Source organism: Mastacembelus armatus, chromosome 16 (genome assembly GCF_900324485.2).
Source record: "Mastacembelus armatus chromosome 16, fMasArm1.2, whole genome shotgun sequence".
Lineage (NCBI taxonomy): Eukaryota > Metazoa > Chordata > Actinopteri > Synbranchiformes > Mastacembelidae > Mastacembelus > Mastacembelus armatus.
Genome location: NC_046648.1, coordinates 4,999,559 through 5,022,600, shown reverse-complemented (window position 1 = coordinate 5,022,600; position 23,042 = coordinate 4,999,559). Strand labels below are relative to the sequence as shown.

Sequence of the window (23,042 nt, the reverse complement as noted above, 5' to 3'; positions counted from 1 at the left end):
GGAGTTTCTACTTGATTGCTCTGTGAGAGCAGATAGGTGGAGGAAAACACGGCAGCATTTCAGCAGATTGTTGCCTTTGCTAATGACACAGTGGAGATTAGACAAGCACTGCAGTGCTCTGATGCAGAAATGTTTGTGCTTGGGTGTGTGTGAGTGTGTGTGTGTGTGAGTGTGTGTGAGTGTGTGTGAGTGTGTGTGAGTGTGTGTGAGTGTGTGTGTGTGTGTGAGTGTGTGTGAGTGTGAGTGAGTGTGAGTGAGTGTGAGTGAGTGTGAGTGAGTGTGAGTGTGTGTGAGTGTGTGTGAGTGTGTGTGAGTGAGAGACCAAGGCCAATCACTGAATGATAACAGATTATAGGTCCAGTCACTGCAGTGCATGATGCTGCATGTACTATCCAGCTGATACAAACGTTACATGTACATCACCACCATGCACATGCATTTGCACACACATGGGTAAACAGATATATATGGGTGTGCACACATACACACACAAACATGGATATACACTTTTAATGCAATTCCATTAATGTCTCAGGCACAGGGGTTTAATGTTCAAATATGTTTTGAAGTTCATGTTCTTGCCCACTGAGTATAATGATCCTTTTTATGAACCTGTACTGCCTAGTCACTTTGAGAGTTTTTCTTCAAGGTACTGCAGTGGTAGTATAGTTTGTGTATTGCAAATGTGTCAGAAGATATGTTGTCCCTGCTGATTAAATCGCTGATTTGATTGCTTAGGAAATGGACCGTGCAGACCATAAGCATAGGTCTGCAGACCATAAGCTATTTGGTATTATTTTTCATTTGTCCTGTCTTTTTAGTTCATCTCTATCTCCTGTAGAAATAGAAATTGTACTACAAGGGTAATTTCAGGTCATTGCCTTTGAATATTAATTTAGCTGTATGTTTACATTGTTTCCACTCAGTAGAGAACCACAACCAAGCAGCTTTTCCTTAACGGTTGGTCTCCTTAACTAACGGTGTGTATTGTGTGTGTGCGTTTTTGTGTTACTCTTACAGGCAGCCTGTGTGCCTGTAATGCTCAGTAATGGCTGGGAGCTTCCCTTCTCTGAGATCATTGACTGGAATACAGCAGCTGTGATTGGGGATGAAAGGCTGCTATTACAGGTAGGTTCAGCTTCTATTTGAGTAGAAACAAAGTTAGAAATTTAACACAGATCTATCCAGATCAAAACTACTGCAAAAAAAAAAAACACTTGTCTGAATGCTGCTGTCATATTGGTGGTTTTTCTGTTTTTCTTTTTTTTTTCTTTTTTTTTTTTTTTGAGCATTGCTGCTGTTTTGACCACAGAATATTTTCATTGTACTGTATATATAGAGATGGTATGACAGCAGCTGTGGGCAGGTGTTCTTTGCTTCTTATTCCAGTCTGTCTTCTGTCACTGGGCTTGTACAAAGTAATTATGGATGTGGGTGTCACTTGCATTCAGTATAGCTACATGTTTGTTTCTTTAAGGTCATACTTTATGTGTACCTCCCCTACACATTAAAGTCCTTATTTGTAAATTTGGACCAGCGCTTTCTGTACAGCTGAATAAGACTCAGTTCATTTAATGAAGAGTTCTTCTACGGACTGTGTACTATAGATCAATCAGTATACAATCAAGGTTTTTGTTGTTGCTCTGTTTAGTTTATGTACGTTAACATGTATTCACTTCTGTCCCAGATCCCCTCAACAGTGCGTTCCATCCACCAGGATATGATTCTGTCCCTGAGACAGCAGACGCAGTTTTTATGGGAGGCTTACTTCAACTCTGTGGAGAAAATCGTACTGACCACACTGGAGGTACAGTGACATGATTATGCATACAACTACATGCAATTATCTGTTTTAGGGAATACATTAATTTGAATATGTTTTCCATAAACCTTTGTTTAACTTTTTGTTAAACTTTGGTTTCACATCCTGTAATTTGGAAATAAGACATTTCTACTGTTCTGTTATTTTTTTTTATTTTTTAACTACGAATGCAAAAATTACAAAAATAATGAAAATGTGTTTATTTATTATTTTACCATGTAATTTTCAAAGTACTGACTCTGTACTGACATCTTAGAAGTGCAGGCTGTGTACTTGCAAAGCCACAGTGAAGCAGTTTCAGAGCTGATTGACAACCTATCAAGAAGATATATATTGTTAATCACTGCTGTTGTGTTTTTGAGGGTGTTTCCTGCTGCGACTTGGCTATCAATCATGTCAGTATTTTGTTACCGTCAGAGTACATTTATCTGAATTCTTCCTGGTGTGAACCAGGCTATCCTACTGCTGTTAGCCTAGAATTACAAACAAGCAAAGATGAAAGCATCGTGGAATGAAAAAGGATAAGGGAGCGAGACAGAGGAAAAGACGGGATATTTAAGGCTGGCTGTAAAATAAGGCATGATTTTCACTACGTTCCAAAGCAGGTGGAGAAGGTTAAACGTGTATCAGTAAGATGTTATCAGCATTTTTCTTGTATCAGACCGTTATTTTGTTTGATTGATTATATGGATCTTAATTTCTTAAAGTTTAAGACAACAAACAGGAATTGGTGATTTTCAGTTCTGTACTATATAAACCCTGTTGAAAAGATCAGTTTACATCATTAGTTGCTTTTCTCAGATAGTGCTACCGTAGCTGCATTTCAAGAGGTAGGACACCAGTGTGCTAGAAGGCAGAGCTGGGATTTCTTAGCTGAATAAAGTTACAGCCTGAAGCAGCTGATCTTCAATTTGTTTACACTGTCAGTGTTTTAACCCTGTTCCATTACATGCCATAGTACACTACTAGTAAGAGGTTAGGTTAGCGCTAGGAATCTTAGATATTTCACTGTAAACAAGGTGAAGCAGCACCTCAACAAACTGTTTATTATTGCAATATCCCACAGTTTACTTTGCTCTGTAGCTATCCCATAGCTCCTGAGAATACTGAATATTTTATTAAGGTTTCATTTCACTATGTAGGTCTTAGAGCTTTGGTAGCAAAGAAAATAGTTGATGGTTTGGGCCTGTAAAGCCAACTGACACACAATATCTGATATTGGGCTACGGCTGGCGCCAACCCACTTTATTTTAAAAATACTATTTTGATGTTAATGTATTACATTCAGACTTTGGGACTGTCTCCCACAGTCCTCACAGATTGGTTGATTTTCATTATGCTTTACCTGCCACGTAAGCCAAGCAAGAGTAATTGAATTTTAAGTACTTAATTCTAATTAATTGTTTGTTTTTGCTTACATGCACCTATTATTATTAGACGGGCCAAATGAAATTTCATTTGCATTATCATAAGCAAACTTTGTTACAGCCTCATCAATTGTGCAAACCAACAGCTGGCAATTACTTAGATGGTAAGCTGACTTACCTTTCATGACAGGATTCAGGAAAACACACTAGTCATTGGATCTGAGGAGAAAAGGTGTAGTTGATGAATATGTTTCTTGTTATTCCAGAAAGATATTTTGGAAATGTATATTTTAAGATGATCTCGTCAGTTACTAAATTGGGGTATTCTAAACTCAGTCATCAGTGATAGAATACAATTTGAATTCATCTAAAAGGATTTGTGAGTAAAACAAGACATGACAGCACAATGGGAACTACTTGTTTGTAGCATGTAGGATCGTTCATTCTTTGAGTTGAGAAATGCCAGAGGATCTGTTTCTGCACCCCTTTTTTAAATGGCATGCAAGACTGGTAAAAGTATTGTTTAATGTTAGGAGAGTGGACAAGGTGGATTTCTTACTGACATCTTGCTGACAGTCCACAGTAGAGGCATAGCTACTCCATTTTGTAAAGTATAATAATAATACTGCATTTTATTTATATAGGCGCCTTTCTGGTCACCCAAGGTCACCTTCCAGATAAAAGATAAAACAAGATCATTTTTATAAAGAGAACATTGAACAATATTAATAAAACAAAAACAGAGTTATAATTTAAGATACTTGAAGACAAATAACTTGAATGCAGTGTGTGAGGGGGTGTAGAACTGAACGAGCTCTGAAAAGTAAGGGGGTGCGAGATTATGAAGTGCTTTAAATGTGAGGAGGAGAATTTTAAACTCTATACAGTATTTAATAGGGAACCAGTGAAGATGTTGGAGGGTGGGGGTAATGTGGTGCATTAAGGGAATTTGGGTTATGATACGGGCAGCAAAGTTCTGAATAAGTTGGAGTTTATGTAGGAGTTTTTGTGGTTGGCCAGTTAGAAGAGAATTGCAGTAATCAATACGGGAGGTGACCAGAGCATGTATAAGTGTGACAGCAGTGTGTGGGGTGAGGAACGGGCGAAGACGAGAAATGTTGCTGGAGGTAACATGATCTGCTGATATGTTAGATAGTTGTGATCATTATTTTTTCTGTTAGTCATAAAGGAACAATGAGTATCATGAGCATTTGACTAATCAATTAACAAATCTCCTTTGCTTTCTTGTTTCTTCAGATTATCCAGGACCGGGTTCTGCAACACACCTCAAGGAGTAACCTTATGTGGAACAGTCTGCCAGGTGGTCTTTTCGCCCAGCCTCAGTACTCTACCTGCCTGGGAGACTTCCCCTTCTACTACGCTAAGCTGGGTCAGTTAATTATTTATGCAATTGGTTTTACAGTATGCAATCAGCCTCATTAATGGTACACATTTAGGTTTCATGTACTGGCTTTAATTAAGACAGAACACAAGAACAGCTGGTGTGTAGCAGCGATTGAATACTCAAAAACATGTGAATAAATGATACTGCCACCAGTTATGCAGCATGTCTTCATGAACTCATGATTTGTCACAGAGAAGCTTACCAATTAGACCTGCTGTGTTGCCATGATGTGTGCTGGATTGACTGGCCAGATATGGGGTTTGTTAATTTTCTGATCTGACTGGCTAATTAGACCTGTTCAGGCACACTGTATGTCTGTCAGGTAAAAAAGCACAAATGCAGTGATACTGAAAGCTGTTAAAGAAATCTTTTTTTGTCATCTACCCAGTAGAAATTGTAACAGTAAAAATTTTAACAATGTCTTTAAATGTGTACTTACTTATCAGTTTCATATTAAGGACCATGTACAATTGACAGTAGAATGTGAGTGAACATTATTCAGAAGGTCATTCTAATGCTTGAAATCTTACTTTACCTTATTTTCTTACTTTTAATGTTTCCTGGCCTTTTCCAGGTGTCAAGCCATACCCCAAGTTTACAGTGATCATTCATGTGGTGACACCACTGGTCTCCCAGTCTCAGCCAGTCATGAAGCTGCTTGTGGCTGTGGCCAAATCCCAGTACTGTGCTCAGGTAATTTAAAGGCCAACATGTGACAGTCATTGCTCACCCACAGTGAGTGACAGATTGACCTGACCCACAGTGGATACTACTTAACGCTGATTTTAGGGGTGTAAATATTCCATGTAATATGTAGATCATTTATCCAATCAGAAAGATGTTTCTAATGCAGTGTTTTAAGGCTGTAGGAAAAATAAGCAACACTTATTTGAGAGATAAAAGGTCTGTTTGTTTTGTCTCTACAGATGCTTTTACAACATATTAATAATGCACACTTTTATTAAATATAGGAAAGTGCAATCTACAGAGCTATTTAATACACAAGTGTTCATAAAAAATATAAATATATCGATTGATAGAGAGACGGATAGATATAGATATGTATATAAAGCACACACCAAAGCCTTCTTTTGTTATTATATTGTGCTTTAACTATTGTATGGCAATTAGCAAATTCACAAAATGTAAATTCAGTTTTCTTGGATTGCTGTCATGTAGGCCGTGTGGCAGTGTTCTGAAAATAGATCTGCAGTAGCCTGACAAAGCTGTTGTGTTCCATAAATAGGGAGGCAATAAAACTAGGCTTTGAATTGAAATAAAGCCCGGTTCTAGGTTTTTTGGTTGGTGCATATTGCTAAGCCAGACGAGGACTGTCAAACAATAAATTTAAATTACTTTAGCATATTTCTTATTATAGTAAGTGTAGATACATATATTTGCAGGTAATCCCAAATTGTGGTATTCAGCATAATAATTGAGCTTTCACGTTTTCCTCTTTGTGCAGGTGATAGTTTTGTGGAACTGTGATAAACCTCTTCCTGCTAAGCACCGCTGGCCTGCCACCTCAGTCCCTGTCATTGTTATTGAAGGAGAAAGCAAGGTAAGTCTGATACTGCTCTCAATAAGGCATGTTACTGCAGCCATTTTACATTCATTTCTGGTAGCCTGAGGTTGAATTCAGTTTGAGAAGTAAAATGTAAAACAGCCGAAAACCTAATGTTTTTTCCCCCAAGTGTATCTAACATCTGCTAAGTGGCTTGAGGAACCAGTATTTTCTTTTCTTTCCAAATTGGAAATAACAGATGTTGAAGATTTTGGATTAGTGCATAAAAAAACATGAATATAAAATTCTGGTGTGTTGGAGCTTCACATCTGTTTTAAATCAAAGTGTTTGACACTGAATCATTTTAATTTACTATTTAATAGTTTTTGGCTCACATTTGTAAACAGTTTGATTTTTTTTTAATGTTTTATTTAATATTTATTTAATTTCAGTATAGTAATGATACTGTCATTTTCATTAAGTGTTTATGTGTTAGGTCACGCCCTGTAGGGTCAATGCTGATATAGTTAACAAGGACAGTACTGTCAGGAAGCACTACATACTACATTTTGATTGAAAATGGCAGATCAGTGTGCGCATATAAAATTGGAAACCACCTTATAAGCACTTGTTATGCAGAGGTCTTTGCATAGATTTATGTCAAAAAGCAGATGCTGCAGGGCTTATCAGGGAGGGAAAGGCACTCCACCGCTTGTAGATTTCTGTCTTTGGTTTCAGCTCATCAGTGGAATGCCACACTTTTGCTGTCACTGGTGTTATATAAGCTTGTTATATTTGGCCGACTCTGCTGTTGACAGAGTAAAATGAAATGACTTTGTAGCACAGACAAACATGAACAAACTGGTAGTGCTGCATGTCAGGCAGATGTACCTCGCTAGTGTTCATGTGAGCCCAGTTTATATACATTGATGGTTGTTGTTGGGCTACATGGTAAAAGTGTCTACGACTTTAGCATTGTATCAAATTCTGTATATCTGTTCGTCTTGCTAATCAAATCAGGTGATAAGCAGTCGTTTTCTGCCCTACGACACCATCCCCACTGACGCTGTACTCAGTCTGGATGAGGACACTGTGCTCTCCACCACAGAGGTCAGACTGCCAAACAACTACAGTAAATTCACTAATTTGCATCTACATAGTTTGTTGATACAGTTCCCTGGAATTATGTCTCTTTGTTTCTCTTGATCTCGATCCAGGTGGACTTTGCATTCACAGTGTGGCAGAGTTTCCCAGATCGCATTGTTGGTTACCCGGCCCGCAGCCACTTCTGGGACAGTAACAAGGAGCGGTGGGGCTACACTTCCAAATGGACCAATGACTACTCCATGGTGCTGACTGGGGCCGCCATCTATCACAAGTACTGACAGTCTATACTCTTTTTCTCTTCTCTTTTAATGTTATAGTCCACTTCATTGTAATTTTATTTTGTTTAGTGCTAACACCATCAACTCACTCTTCTCTTTCTCACTTTCCCTTTAGATACTACCACTACCTGTATACCACCTACCTTCCAGCCAGTCTCAAGAGTATGGTTGACCAGATGTCAAACTGTGAGGACATTTTGATGAATTTTCTGGTGTCGTCAGTCTCTAAACTACCTCCCATCAAAGTCACCCAGAAGAAACAATATAAGGAGACAATGATGGGACAGGTGAGGCTGTAAAACTACTTCTTGTGGTGATTTGGGATTTTTAGGATTACTTAGGCATCAGTAAAGGAGCAATATATATTATTGTTACTCATTTCAGAGTAATAACATCAATATTACTTTCTCCATTTCATAACTGCTGGTAGGTTATTTAAAATATGCCCCCACCTGCTTTTGAAGTGTAAAAGCCTTAATTATTTTTCACAACAAGCATCGACTAGAGAGGCTGATGGCCTTTAGACACATCATACCAAAAAACTGAACATCAGTCATGTGTACATATAGATTCAAATTTGTTTGTTCCAATATGGCTTTCAATTAAAAAAACTCATGAATAATTACAATAGCCTCTGAAAGGTCAGAAGAATTTGCAGTGTATTATTCTGTATTATTTTGTTAACATCTTTATTCTTCTCACTGCCTGCATCTTTCCCTCTCCCATCTTCCCTCTCTTTTCACTGCCTCTCTGTACTCTTTATTCTTTTTTTGCTTTTGCCTTCACTCATTTTCCTTCCTCTCCTGTTCTGTCATCCCCCTACCCTTCGATCCCCTTGCTACTTTGCTAACCCTCCTCCCTGTCACTCTCCCACTCCCAGAGTTCCCGGGCGTCTCGCTGGGCTGATCCAGACCATTTTGCTCAGCGTCAGACCTGCATGAACAAGTTTGCCAGCTGGTTTGGCACCATGCCCCTTGTCCATTCTCAGATGAGGCTGGACCCAGTCCTGTTCAAAGACCAGGTGTCCATACTGCGGAAAAAGTACAGGGACATTGAGAGGCTATAACCCTCTCCACCAAGGGGGTGAACACGTAGAGAAACACAGAGCCTTTCCATGGTTGCATGAAAAAGGATAGGATTGGAAACAGGGGGAGAGGAGGCAAAGAAACTCAAACTGATAGGGAGGACTGCACGTATATTGGTCTCCTCTGTTGTGTCCTTCGTACATTCTCCACTTCCCCTTTCACTCACATGACAGGTCCCACTACATACACTATGACTACCACCAACTGAAGGACACCCGAGGGCTTTAAAACTGTTTGACTTTGAACTTAAGTGGTCAAAGTCATGGAGTTGGAAACTGCAGCTTACTGCTTCAGTGCCACTCCACACTGAACTCCAGTCCACTGAAGGAGACTGTTCTGCTATGGATACTATGCACAGGTTCCTGAAAGTTTTTGCTGACAGAAAATTATTGTTAATTATGACTATGAAGAGGATAACACTATTTTCGATTGTGTTTAGCTATTTTTTTTATACAGTGAATGAATGGCCAGCTCTATTCTGTGTTGTCTTAATTAAAACTGATAGCAGGGTGGGCGAGGAGACAAATGACAAACCCTTGACCACAAAACTGAGTTCTGATCATTGATCTAATATTCACAGTGCCTCGAGTTTATCTAGTGGCATTGAGAAGCCGAAGTCTGAGAAGACATGGTGCATAGTGAGCACCTTGATCTTGCTGCTTTGTTTAATTTTTATTTTCAAGATTTGTGATTTTCCTTGTATTTGATTGTGTTATGGGTCACAGAGTAAATTCTTCATGTCAGCATTCATTTTTATTCTACTAAACAAACTAAATTGTCATTATGTGCCATTCTGAATTTTTCGCTCCTCAAACAGTCTTACAAAATTAGCTAGATTTCACAATGTGAGAATAGATATCCATGAACCTCTAGAGGTATGAAGGCAAAATTCTTGCTTAGTTTTAGCAAGAAGTCTTCTTCATGTCTCTTTTTGATTTATAAAGGCTCATATACCAAGCTATAATTAGTACTTGAATATGCCCTGGCCTGAAGAAGAGGAGGATGATATGCATTGTCTTGGTTAAAGGAGGCTGAGCTTGCCAATTGAGCCACCCACTGTTCTGTTTAACACAAACCACTGTGAAAGCTAAGGAATCCAGCTTTTGGGGTTTGGTTAGGAGGAGGTCTTAATTGATAGTTATTGTCTGTATTCCACAGACCCAATTTCATTTTATCCAGTGACACATTTGGCAGTAGCTGAGACTGACAATGATACAGGCTAACACTGTTTTCATTTTGGTGCATCAAACTGCACTTGATGTTGTCCACAGTGTGAGTTTGCATCATACTAAGCAGAGTACTGTGTGTTTTGTTATAAACAAATATGACCAGATGGACAAATTTTCACCAATCCTTTGTAATACTTTTAGGCATAGGGACACAATTTGCACATTATTCCCATTTGTGGCACTTCTTCAACATAAATACAATTAGAAGCCTTTCATTTTCCAGCATACTTGCTAAATGCCAATTTCTATCTCAGCTAATCACAGATTTAAACAGCTTTACATCTCTGAGAGATTTGGAATGTCCTTTTGTGGTTGGGCCACATTCAAGAAGCAAAATATTAAACCAGGAGTTTGAGAGTGAGAAATATGTGCCATCATTCCATATGTCTCAGTAACATCTGGATTAGTTTCTTCATGTTAGTCCTCACAAGATGTATCATTTGCTGCAAACGTGCATTGACTGCCAAGTGTCGTTGGATCATACCATTGGGTTTTTGCAGATGGATCAATGCATTTATTTAACCTAGTGGTAAATTATTTCATTTGGTTGAAGGAGAATTTTGTTCGAGAATATATCATATCATGTTATCTAAAATGTTCATGCTAATGAATCTGAAATGGGTGTTTCTAAATCACTGTATCATCTGTTTAGAGTGTATCTGTCCATAAATCATCCCTGTAAAGCCAGCAACGCTTGTATAGAAATGTACCCACAACTGCACTGACACCTTCTTCTGTAGCATCACATTCATTTTTGTGCCCGATAAAACAAATCGTAGTTTCTAATGAACTCCACAATTCTTCACAAACCCCCCATAATATGTGCCAGTAGATCAGTTATGGTTTTGTTTGTATATTTTTTTCAAATGATATGAGGAATGCCATGCATTTCTCATATTATTTAAATAAGTATTTTATGACTCTCCAAGAAAGTAGGAGTAGACATAGTGGGTGTGAAATAGAAGGGAAAAGGAAGATTTGTATGTGTGAGAAAACAAACAAAACAAAACAAAAAAAAAACAGCAGAGAAGGTGCTGCATGGTGTTTTTTCACTTCTGAGAATGTGCTATAAGCTTGACAGCAAACAACAGTTTGAGTATTACTTAACAGTGCTATCAAGATAACAGAGTATTCTCATAAACGGTCACATTTCAGAAATGAACTTGGTGCAATATTTAAGATGACATTTTTTATATCTTTTCTCTTTCCTTGTGTTGTTTCAGAGGGCAGGGGGGTATATATTGACGTGCCTTCAGAAGAAATACACTTTTGTTGTTTTTTTTTTTTCCATCTGCCTTGTACAAGTCCCTGTTTTAATTTCACTATAGGATAGCTTTTAGTTATCACTATCAATATTCAGTAACACTGGCACCCTAACACTGGAATACTACTAAAACTTATCACCACATATCCGATACAGACATTCCTGCCTTTTTCATGTTCTTCTGTGACTCATACTGATACATGTACTGCCTTGTATTACTGTACTTGTGAGGGCCCTCATCCTGGTTGTCACAAGTATTGTAACACATGTAATACACACAATTCTGATATACACACATACAGTATACAGTAATATACACAGGATATATTTCACAAGATCATGTCTCAACGAAATTTCTGCCTGTTCCCTTCACTTTCTTCCGTAACTGCAGACCATATTTTATAGAGATTAGAATTGAAACAATAAATGAAAATCACAATTTTGTAAAAGAATTTTATAAAAATACCAAAAAAAAAATCAACGAATAAAATGTTTTATAAAAATCTACTGTCTCTTAGTGTGCATTTGGTTTTATTTTTAACTTAACTTTTTAAATTGTGTGCATGTTCTCTGGTCTTTCATATAAAATTTATTTTTTAAGCTTCTCAGAAATTACATTTATGATCAAAACTGTGCCGAAAATCAAAATGTACTGTGAAAGACATGGTAGTCAACTGGATGCACAGTCTCCCACTTCAACTTGTCTTCCGTCTTCCTCTTTGCCCTGCTAGCAACTTATTTTGTGTCTTCCCAAACATACAGTGTTAGGTTTCTGCACTGCACCCACAGAGAGGGAGCCAAACTAAATAATACCTTTAACTTCCTCCTTGAGCGTGTGTGAACATCATCCTATGCCAAGAAACTGCTGTGTTTACATAAATCTGCATCAGGATGATTGGTTTAGACACGCTGCATAAATAACAGAATCTATCCAGGATGATCCCATGGCGCATGAGAGCTGCCTACTCAGCAGCCCCCACCCACCAAAAAAAAAAAAAAAAAATCCCAGAGACATCAAACTGAACAAACCTCTTAACATAAAAATATGTGCAATATATGTAAGCTGGACCAGTGCCTACACTGGATAAATTATTGTCTTGCCAAAAGCAAAGCCATTTGGACAGTTACAAGACCACAACCACTCTGCATGGTCTGTGGGCCAAAACAGGAAAAAAACAAGAGATCCAGAAGTGCATTTAGTTGAAATATGTGATTTTCAATAAGCCAAGCCATAATACTTCAAAGACAGCCAGTGGGAACGTTTCACTACACCCACATGGCCTATGCAATGTCAAAAGTTTCTCATATAATTTACAATATACTAATCACTTCAACATCCTTAATCCTATTGATGAGATGTGCATCTGCAGTAAAGATGGATCTCATGCATGCATGCAATCAAATCATGGCCAAACTGGACAAATGACCCTCCATCTCTATCATCTTTACTCGAGGTGTCCTCACATATGATTTGTTTCTTCTGTCTTGGTATGTGGGAAATTATGTCAACAAAGTGGCATCTGTCTGTCTGAGTTAACTTGAAATCAGAACTAAAAACTAAATCAACATTACACCACATATTCACCCTATTGTATTATTAGACATTTTTTACCACAATGGCAAATAAAACAACATCCACCACTGACTATACCTGATAAAACATACAAATTCATTATTTTCTTTTGAGAAATAAACTTAAAGATAAAGACTACTAACAGAAGTTGAAGACTGTACTTTCAGTGACAGTACAATTAAATTAATTCAATTGTACTGTTGCTGTGCCTCATGAAAAAGCAGTTGCATTACAGAAGAGTAGAAGGGGCTCCCTGTGGTGACCTAATTGAATACATTAAGATTAGGCACATTATGGCACTATTAGCCAGAAACAAATTATTTCATGGGATTAGAGGAATCTTATTCTTCAATCACTATTTGCTTAGATAAAAATCTTTACTCTGTCTCTACTTTTAGCCCACATATCCTCCAAATGTGTGCATTCAAGAATGCTTCACTAAATCCTTAAAAGGAATTAAATGTTTTATTTTATACAGCCAGGCTGATTATAATACCATTCTGTTTTGGTGTGTAGAGATAATCAGATGCACAGGCTTTATGACTAACACCTTGTACATCAGCAGCAGTAGCTCATCTGAGGCAGGAAAGCATCAACACAGAAGTGGTTGGTTTCACTGAGGCTGTTTGGATATATCTGTCACACAGCAGACAGCAATCAGCTATCTGGATAAAATGATATTGTTTAGCAGATGGAAGCCCAAAACTGTGTCACCATGCAGAAAGCATCATGCTAAAATATGCTTATTGTCGTGCATGCTACAAAGGCAAATTTATTTATATAGCACAATTCATTCACAGAGTAATTCAAAGTGGTTAATATAAAACAAACGGCATTAGATATGAGTACAATAGTGTCTTGGTTTGATATTGCCACAAATCACTGATGCAACACACTGAAAGTCTCCATTCAATTTAAAATTTAACACCATTTTAAATTGTTTCTCTTACATCTGTTAGCTTTCAATTGCAGAATCACGTTTAGTTATTTGTTCTAGACCAATAATTTATTAATCTCACAATGAGCCTGTTTGCACAACGTTTAAATGTGTATGAAAGCAATGATCTTATTGATTTTAAAGCATATTTGCACAGATTTAAGTGCATTATGTGATTGTTTTCTTCTATTGGTGGTAATAAATGCTTAATGCCTATTGCCAACTCGAGTACATTATGACTTTCCATCTGTGTTTTGTATCCAGCTATGCATTAATGTTAATTATAACATAATTTGATAAATACAAACCATGATAATAAAAAAAACTAAATGTAACATCAGTTTAATACTGTAAGAGCGCTAGGTCAGATATGTGCCTGCCATACAATGACATGAAGCCGTGCTCCTGTTAAATCAGAAACATTCTCGACTGGCAGCAGCTACACTGCAACAGATGCTGTAGCCTACGAGACAAATCTGCTTTGTTAACTGAATACCAATTTTGCAGTTTGCTTGTAGATGATGAGTCAGTATCTTTGTCAGGAATCTTAATCCTTATATCTGTATCCAATCTACTGTTTGGATATTGGTTTTGTACTCTGGATAGTTGTCCATTTTTTACTGCATACTGAGTTTAGTTCAAAAGATTCAATTTCCTTCTCATATCAATATTTTGAAACCTTTTTATATCTTTAAATTAATCTTAAACGTAACTTAATTGATTGAGTGAATCATCCATTATAAGTATTAATTTGATTAGTGGTTAACATGTTTTTCTCATTTTGATTTATAGCAGGAAAGCACAGGGTTACTCAATTATGTTAACAATGGCTTTGTTCCATTTATGTGCCACAGTAAGCTATGCCAGCAGGACAGCACAACTGATGCCTCTGAATGAGATGCCAATATGCATTAGCTGTTTTTACATATCAGAATGTCAGCAGTGAAAAGGGTGTACTGGGAGACCGCAGTTTGTTTTAGTCTACTCTGTTGATGTGAGCCACATGATATCACAGAGTTATTAATAGACAGTTAAATGGAAGCCGGGTATTCATGTGAAATGCTGTTTTGATCTATCGCTGGGCACAAGCAGTTGGTGTCAGGCTGTGTCATCATAAATCTGCTGTGCCACATGACAGGTGACGGCCCCTTTGAACCAGCTGTCAGCTAACTCCCTACACATGGTCAGGATGCACGGGAGTCACAGCAGTCCTGGGTCCAAACCAGTGTGTCGGCATGAGATTCACTTTCAGAATATTAGGAGCCAAATTGGACTGGGGATAGAGGTTGAATAGGCAGACACTACTACTACTACTACTACTACTAATAATAAGATAAGACAAGATAAGATAAGAAGAACCTTTATTTGTCCCAGAGTGGGGAAATTTACATCATAACAGCAGCAAGTAAGGCACAAGAAATGACAATGAAAAATATATTCAAAGTAAAAAAAGGACACTATTGTATTCTGGTTTATTGTGTATTTACTAGTTCATACAGGATTTCTACAGTCTGTAGATGAAAAGTGATGGGGGGAAGAACCTGTGGCAGTGCTCCGGCACACATTTGGGATGGAGCAGTCTGTCACTGACATCAGGTGACAGTCATTCTCCAGCAGGGATGTTAGCTTGACCAACACCCTCCTGTCTTTTACCGCCTGCACTGGGTCGAGGGGACCTCCCAGTACAGAGCTGGCCCTCTGGATTAGTTTGCCCGGTCTCTTCCTGTCTGCAGTTGAAATGCTGCTGCCTCAGCAGACCGCTCCATAAAATATGGCTAATGCCACCACTGTCTCAAAAAAGGTCTTCAGGAGTGTCCCCTGTACGCCAAAAGACATCAGTCTCCTCAGCACGTAGACCCTGCTCTGCCATCTGTGTTGCTTGACCAGTCCAGCTTATTGTTGAGGTGAACACTCAGGTATTTATAAAGTCCACTCTCTCAATGTCCATTTCCAGGATGCTCACTGGTATTGGAGAGTTGTTCTGTGCCTGCAGAAGTCCACCACCAGCTCCTTGGTCTCCCTGCATTGATCTAGAGATGGTTCCTCAGGCACCAGTCCACAAAGTCCTGGATCGGTTCTCTGTACTGAAATGTCTGAAATGATGCCGACCATTGCAGAGTCATCGGAGAACTTTTGCAGGAAGCAGTTCAGTGAGCTGTATATGAAGTCTGCTGCAGGCTTCTATGTCAGACACACAGTCCCGTGCCCTCACATACTGTGAACGATTGGTGAGGTAAACACATAAACACATAAACAAAGTATATAAAAATAAATAAATAAATAATAATGATATAATTTGCATGCATACTTTGTAAAAAATAACACCCTATACGTTCATGATAATATTTACTGGTTTATTAGTTAAGCAGCTACAGGACTGATTGTATATCACCTCTCTCTCTCTCTCTCTCTCTCTCTCTCTCTCTCTCTCTCTCTCTCTCTCTCTCAGTACCTTCAACGCCTGTGGTAAGCACTGCGCCACAGCGCCCCCTATCACCCCCTCTCGGTCACAACGGCCTCTCTGTCATGTCAGGCTCCTCCTCCGCCATTTTTGACTGTAAACATCCTGTCGATTTTAAAAGGACAGCGGTGAGCGGGAGGAAGGCGGCTGGCGCCATCTTGGCTGTTTTAATGAGTACAACAGGGGAAAATTCGCTGGGAGAAATAACATAATCATTGGAGTTTCACTCTGAGAGCGCGACTGTCGGTGAGTGTGTTTACGGCGGAAATGTTGGCGCGGTGTTTCGTGTGTTTTACCGGGCGAAATGAGCTTGTGCACGTTGGCGTGTGTGCGCTGCGGCCTTCACGATGAGAGGAGCCGTTAGCTGCCGTGGTCAGCTAAACGGTTGTGCTGGTAGAGGGAAAAAGTGGAAACAGGTTGGATGGGCGACTTGTCTGCTTTATTTTGCTTTTTATGGAAGAATTGTAACTGTCTGGCCGTGTGGAAGAGTTACAAGACAGGCGAGAAATCTTAGCATCATGCAGACAGCATTTCTCCTTTTGTAGTTAGCTGGCGGCTAATTTAGTTCATCGTACTTGATGGCGCCGACTATTTACTGGCGTTGACCAATCCTTCGGCGCATGGGATAAGTAATTTTGTATTAAGTGTATGTAAACTTATAACCACACAATTCACTTTTAGTTAGCATGTGGCTATATACTAACTAACTTAGCAAAGGGTTCAGGATAGCTGAAGTAACGTTAGTGGTTATCGTAGGCAGACGTGCATTTCCAATGTTTGCCTCGGTGACTGGGAAATAGGCGGAACTTGAATGAAGTCAGCGCTTGTTTTCATAGTCTTAACATTAATTTCTTGTTTTCTTGATATAGCTAGTTAGTGCCCTGTGTTGCTATTTTACACAACGTGTAAAGAGGTTTGATTAATTTATTTAAATTAGTTAAGCATAAAATGTGGGGGAACGTTGTCGTTTTTAGCGTATGAAACAACGTTATAGTCAGCAAACATTACATTAACTTAACGTTAGCCAATAATATTCCTGTATAACATTTGGTAGTGTTATTACTACAAAATAGTTTCTGCGAGAGAAAGCAGACCCCATCTTCGTCAAAAAACGCGTTTCCTAAGTAGCTAGTTACGTTAGTTAGTCACGTAACTAAACCAGTTATTAATTATAAAACAGACTCGCGTTTTGAATGTCAACCATAACTTTTCTCATCTTTGTAATTTTATCCGTCTTTCTAAAAATGAAAAATAGGTAATTAATTTTACATAGAAATTGTGTGTAAATCGGGTAGATCTCATTTCAGCTATATCGTCTCAGAATAAAACAATCCAGGTAATAAGTACTTGACGTTAGCAGTGTTTTTTGCAGCAGTCTAACGGTACATTATTATTAATATTGTGATATATGGCCTACACTAGTATTGCTGAAGCTGGCTGCACAACATTGTTTCTCAAACACTGAAGGATGGGCCTGTACTGCTTTTCAGTGTCTTGTGTTTTGGTACTTTTTTTTCTTTATGTCCTGGTTTCTAGCATTTGTCTTCTTTATACATAAACTAATCAGTTATGTTTTCCAGGTAATTCTTACCGCAGTTTGAGCCAAGGGAACCAGGGCAATGTTCTACGCCCACTTTGTCCTCAGCAAACGTGGGCCGCTGGCCAAGATCTGGCTAGCGGCCCACTGGGACAAGAAGCTGACCAAGGCCCATGTGTTCGAATGCAATTTAGAAAGCAGTGTGGAGAGCATCATCTCACCTAAGGTATTTAAAAGAGAAAAAAAAGAAGAAGAAAAAAGAGCAGCCTCTCTATTCTATAGATCCTGGTGCAGGGCTTGTGTTCACTTGGCAAACTAGCCTTGCTCTGGTTGGCAACACAGTTCAGTCTTGGTTTTACAAGAAAAGTATAAAAATCTTGACTTTTCTTTGACACATTGTTCTTTTTTTCTCTGCACTTTATTTTAGGTTAAAATGGCATTGCGTACATCAGGTCACCTGCTCCTTGGGGTGGTGAGAATTTACCACAGGAAGGCCAAGTACCTGCTTGCTGATTGTAATGAAGCCTTCATTAAAATCAAAATGGCTTTTAGGCCAGGTAAGGAGAACTGACATGACAAACTATTTTGCATATTTTTTCTTTAACTCTTTTGACTGAGAGCAGTTGCTAGACTGAAAGCGAAATTCAAAAGCTATGAGAATGAAAGTTTTACTGGGTTTTTAATCTTTAAGGTGCAAGGTTATTATTTGAATATTGTTTTTTGTAAAGATGAGCCATGTAAATATTTTTCTGAATTTGTGATCTGATTTCCTAAAACAATGAAAAAATGAACTGTTCATCATATGGCAAAAAATATGGAATTAAGTTGTGTGTTGTAATATTGTTATAACTACTTGTATTTGAATTTCTGTATTCAGGTGTGGTGGATCTACCTGAGGAAAATAGAGAGGCAGCCTACAACGCCATCACCTTACCTGAAGAGTTCCATGACTTTGACCAGCCGCTTCCTGATCTGGAGTAAGATAACTACAAATATAAGTGTTTCAGTTAAAAGGTGGATGTGTGTGTGGAGATGTCCTTGTTTCTGTCACTGGAACTGCTGTGGTGCAGCTTGTATCATTCATGCGTCATACTGTTGTACTCATCCCTGATGTATGTTTCAGTGACATAGATGTGGCCCAGCAGTTTACCCTGAATCAGAGCAGAGTAGAAGAGATCACCATGAGGGAAGATGTTGGCAACCTCAATCTCCTGCAGGACAATGATTTTGGTAGGACACTATGTTGGTGTGGACACTACATGCAGTGGATAAAACAATTTCTGGCTACTTGTATATTTTAACATGAGCATATCTTAGAGCAGTAACGTCTTAGGTGGTATAGATTTTAGCTATAACATTAAATTATCAGTCATTTTTATGTGAAAGAATGATTTTCCCAGATTAATATTTTAATAACCTGCTGTACTCTTCAGCTGACTTTGGTATGGACGACCGAGAGATGATGCGAGATGCCAGCACGTTTGAGGAGGATATCATGCATGGTGCCACAGCCTCTAACCTTTTGCTAGAGGCTGAGCCTGGCCCAGCTAATCTTCCTGACAAGTCTAACCACATGGAATATGATGACTTTGGGGACAGCTCCATGGGAAACAATGATGGAGGAATGCTGGGTGAGAAGTTGTATTTATTATTTCATCATAAATTACATTTGGCTAAAGATGATGATCTGTGAGATATTTCTGATAAAGTAATAAAGTATGATTGTCAGTTAATCCTCTTTATTTCCCAGTTGATAAGCTGCTGAGCTCTGAAGACGGAGGCGGCATCTTTGATGATCCTCCAGCTATCACAGAAAGTGTCATGATGCCACCAGATCATGGAGACGATGAGGATGATTTTGACAACCTCCAGTCCCGTAAGACAAGCAAAGTTCTTTTTTTTCTTATTGCAAAGGAAATTAAATAGAAAAATCTGTATTTTTATTATAAAGTATTCATATTTAATAGCATTACAGTGTATCAAAAAAGTCAATTTATATGTAGAGAACATTTCAGACATCTAGAAAACCTGTGGTCATGTGCCATTGTAAGTGGAGTGTAATTATGTGTGTGTGCATGCGTGCGTGTGTATATGTGTAGCGGGTCCCGACAGCCCAGACTCTGGTCCAGCAGAGCCACTGCCAGCAATGGCTGACCAGACAGAACAGACCACTCTTGTTCACAATGAGGAGGAGGCCTTTGCCCTGGAGCCCATTGACATCACTGGTAAGTCTTTCCATCACCTCTCTTCTATTCTGCTGTACCATGTCTATCATGATAGTTATTCCTTAAATGTCACTGGATGTATTGAGATATTGCAGGCAATATTGTCGCTGAGCAGGACTGCAAAAACGACACACAAGCAACATAGCAGTGACCTATGAAGCCCTTGCAATGTTTGACAAAGGATATGCACCAACAATGTATTTAAATGAGAGAGATACGAAGGTGGGGAAATCATGAAGTTTTTTATTTGTTTTTTGTCCTTGTTTTCAGTAAAAGAGACCAAGGCAAAACGTAAGAGGAAGCTGATTGTGGACAGTGTGAAAGAGCTGGATAGTAAGACCATCAGGGCACAGTTGTCTGACTACTCTGACATTGTCACCACCCTGGACCTTGCCCCTCCCACCAAAAAGCTTATGATGTGGAAGGAGACTGGAGGAGTGGAGAAACTCTTCTCTCTGCCTGCTCAGCCCCTCTGGAATGCCAGACTTCTCAAGGTAACAGTTGTTTGATTGAAATATGCATGTATTTAGGGTAAATACAGTGCTTATTTACTTTCCAACTTGCCACTATTTGAGGACATCATTAAACTGTCGGCCGTCTGCCTAAAATCCATCACAAGAAATACTGCCACTTGGAACAGTAATGGGTAAGCTACACCAGAAGGAAGCAAGTAGATTGATAATATTGTCTCTCATTAACATTCTGTCATGTTATGAGATTTTAAATTCAAACTTAGGACGAAGTGATATAGGTAATTTAGTAATTTAGTAGATTTTATTTTCATCTTGCATCACTCCTCAACAATAGCTCCTGGATTTTTATTGTGATATTAACTTGTAATAAACTTAACTGTTAACTTTTTGGTGTCAGATGTTCACTCGCTGCCTGACGCCTCTGGTGCCAGACGAGCTGAGGAAGAGGAGAAAGGGCGGTGAGGCAGACAGCTTGGATGAGTTCCTCAAAGAGCTGGAGAACCCAGAGGTGCCTAGAGAGGAGATCATGGGTCAGCACAGAGATGTTATTGGTAAGTCGGGTTGGATGAAATCCCAGTGCACACACCATGACTTTTTGTGACAGGTACAGAGACTGAGTTAAATCTTCATTCACTGACATACAGTGTCCAAGTTAAAATATCTGCCATCAGTGTGCAAAGAAATGTGAAAGTAAACAGTCTCCCTCATCCATCCCTCAGACCAGACTATCATGGAGGAGCCCAGTATGCTGGCAGCCTCTGCAATGGAGGGCAGCAGGACAACTCTGGATGACACAGTTATGCCTCCTCCTTCCACCCCCCGTGGTGTCAAACGCAAGACTCTTGACAAAGAGGGCACCCTACCTGTAAGTACTTGTCATCTCACTTTTTTTTGTTTGCCAAAACATTTTATGGTTGGGGAGCTCAAGCTGCTGCTGAAAGGCCTCTAAGAGTAATTAATTTCAGCAACAGGTTTTTATTGTTGTTGTACTTGTTTTTTTTTTTTCACAATTTTTAAAAAAATTGATTTATTTATTTTAACTTAATTGAGTCACATTGGGACATCAGAGGAGGACTTTGTATGTTGAATTTTCAGGAGTAGGAAACTTGGAAAAGGCTCAAAAGGGATAAAAATAGAACAGTTGACTGCACTGTGTCATCAATTAGTCTCGACTTGGGCTTTCCCTCTTTCAGATGGCTCCTCTGGAGCAACAGCAACAGCTGGCTGAACGTTCAGTCCTGTCTCAGAGGTTAGACATGCCTCAGGTGGATCTGCCACCAGAGGAGAGCAGCGTCAACCTCACCCAGCTCGTACCTGAGCTTGACCTCCTTGGTGAAAAGGGCAAAGACAAGAAAGATGACAGCGATGAAGAGGTGAGAGGGGAAATTGCTGCTTTTTTTGGGACACTGATAACATTAGTAGGTGGTAGTAATGTAATAGTGATGCATTTTCTCTTTTACTTTAAAAGCTGGCTAAAATGCTGCAACAGAAATGAGTAAAACAACAAAAATAAAGCTGATACAGAGAAATTTTATTTGCTTGACATTGTGTTGCTGTATGAGTCTTAGCCAGTTGGTGCTGATGATGGTATTTGGTCTACAGGAAGAGGAAGGTCAGGCTGGAGACCAGGATCAGGAGGAGAAGAGGTGGAACAAGAGAACCCAGCAGATGCTGCATGGCCTTCAGGTACAAACAATTGTCATATTATTTTACATTGATATAAATAAAATGAATGTAAAGTACATGTTTTAATGAGGCCTGACATTACGTGCATATGACCCGTAGCGCGTTATGGCGAAGACTGGCGCAGATTCCATCAGCCTGCTTGACTTGTGCCGGAACAACAATAGGAAGCAGGCAGCTGCCAAGTTTTATAGTTTCCTGGTCCTGAAGAAGCAGCAAGCTATTGAGGTCTCCCAGTCTGAGCCCTACAGCGACATCATCGCCACAGCTGGACCAAGATTCCACCTGGTTTAGATATTGGAAATACAGACACTCTGCTTCCAACATACTTTTAATTACCTAACTTTTTTTGCCTTTTTAGTTTGTGTTTTCCTGTCAGCCCGTTTTGTTTCTGGGGAAGGGTAGGGAGTAGTGGGAAAGGGTTGGAAACTTTTAAAAAAAAAAAAGGATTTAACTGTACTACAGATGGAATCATGCAGTATTCATTCGATTCAAATGGAGCGAGGAAGAATGCTAAACAACTATATTTATAAAGCACCCTTTTTGCAATCATCAGTTTGTAAGCTTTGCTTCACTATGTTTTTGTAAGTTAAATTTCCATTGTCTGCTCATTCCATAATTTTGTACCAACCATTGCCCTTTTCACATCTGAAATATTGCAGATTTTAGATAGAGCCCTGTATTTTCACATCAAATCCCATGTTCACACTGTAAATGTCTGGAAAGGTACTGTTTATTGCTCAGAAGTATAATCTCTCCCAGTTTCTTATTGTTGCACTTGTTCTCATGATAAACTAAAAGGTTAAGCTGTCAAAAAATTGGTAATTCATTAAATATCAAGTTTCAGATGTATAATTCAGGCTGTTTATCAATGAAGTTTTATTTTGTACCTTTTTATGTTTATGCCTATTCAATTTTTCTTTGTGCATTATGTAACTAGGTAATGTACTTGTTACAGTGCAGCATCCCACCTTTTTAGTCTTCTGGTAACTTCTAGTTGTGATACATCTGTAAAGATTTGAAATAAAGTGTTTTAAGTACTTGGTAACTATACATTGTATTTATTTATAATATTTTTGATTGTGCTTTTCA

General features: G+C 38.8%; 2 protein-coding genes across 3 annotated transcripts in view; both read left to right on the top strand.

Moving 5' to 3' along the window:
* The window catches only part of LOC113122554 (exostosin-1a-like), a 33,627-nt gene extending 22,062 nt beyond the window's left edge, over nt 1-11,565 (top strand). The window contains exons 3-11 of the mRNA XM_026293978.2: nt 1,021-1,128; nt 1,688-1,807; nt 4,447-4,579; nt 5,169-5,287; nt 6,060-6,155; nt 7,119-7,208; nt 7,316-7,476; nt 7,599-7,770; nt 8,364-11,565. Of these exons, the coding sequence (XP_026149763.1) occupies nt 1,021-1,128; nt 1,688-1,807; nt 4,447-4,579; nt 5,169-5,287; nt 6,060-6,155; nt 7,119-7,208; nt 7,316-7,476; nt 7,599-7,770; nt 8,364-8,549 (1,185 nt within the window). The 3' untranslated portion in view covers nt 8,550-11,565. The remainder of the gene's footprint in view (nt 1-1,020; nt 1,129-1,687; nt 1,808-4,446; nt 4,580-5,168; nt 5,288-6,059; nt 6,156-7,118; nt 7,209-7,315; nt 7,477-7,598; nt 7,771-8,363) is intronic.
* Nucleotides 11,566-16,145: 4,580 nt separating this feature from the next.
* Nucleotides 16,146-22,991, top strand: LOC113122637 (double-strand-break repair protein rad21 homolog A-like). Of its 2 annotated transcripts, none has more exons than XM_026294115.1 (14): nt 16,146-16,278; nt 17,613-17,795; nt 17,997-18,126; nt 18,447-18,546; nt 18,693-18,799; nt 19,003-19,200; nt 19,320-19,445; nt 19,669-19,794; nt 20,065-20,288; nt 20,665-20,818; nt 20,987-21,132; nt 21,461-21,640; nt 21,870-21,953; nt 22,053-22,991. In XM_026294115.1, exons 2-14 carry the CDS (start codon nt 17,652-17,654, stop codon nt 22,242-22,244), a joined length of 1,911 nt encoding a protein of 636 aa, XP_026149900.1. In that variant the 5' UTR covers nt 16,146-16,278; nt 17,613-17,651; the 3' UTR covers nt 22,245-22,991. The 2 variants fall into 2 exon arrangements, with proteins under 2 accessions (XP_026149900.1, XP_026149901.1); XM_026294116.1 differs by having other exon boundaries at nt 16,159-16,278; nt 17,600-17,795.
* The last annotated feature ends 51 nt before the right edge of the window (nt 22,992-23,042 follow it).

Excerpts from the sequence above, each read along its gene's own strand:
- LOC113122637 (XM_026294115.1), top strand. The coding sequence starts at position 17,652 with ATGTTCTACGCCCACTTTGTCCTCAGCAAACGTGGGCCGCTGGCCAAG. Across the intron at positions 19,795-20,064 it reads GGAGCCCATTGACATCACTG|TAAAAGAGACCAAGGCAAAA; the intron begins GTAAGTCTTTCC and ends CCTTGTTTTCAG. Across the intron at positions 20,289-20,664 it reads GGAATGCCAGACTTCTCAAG|ATGTTCACTCGCTGCCTGAC; the intron begins GTAACAGTTGTT and ends TTTTGGTGTCAG.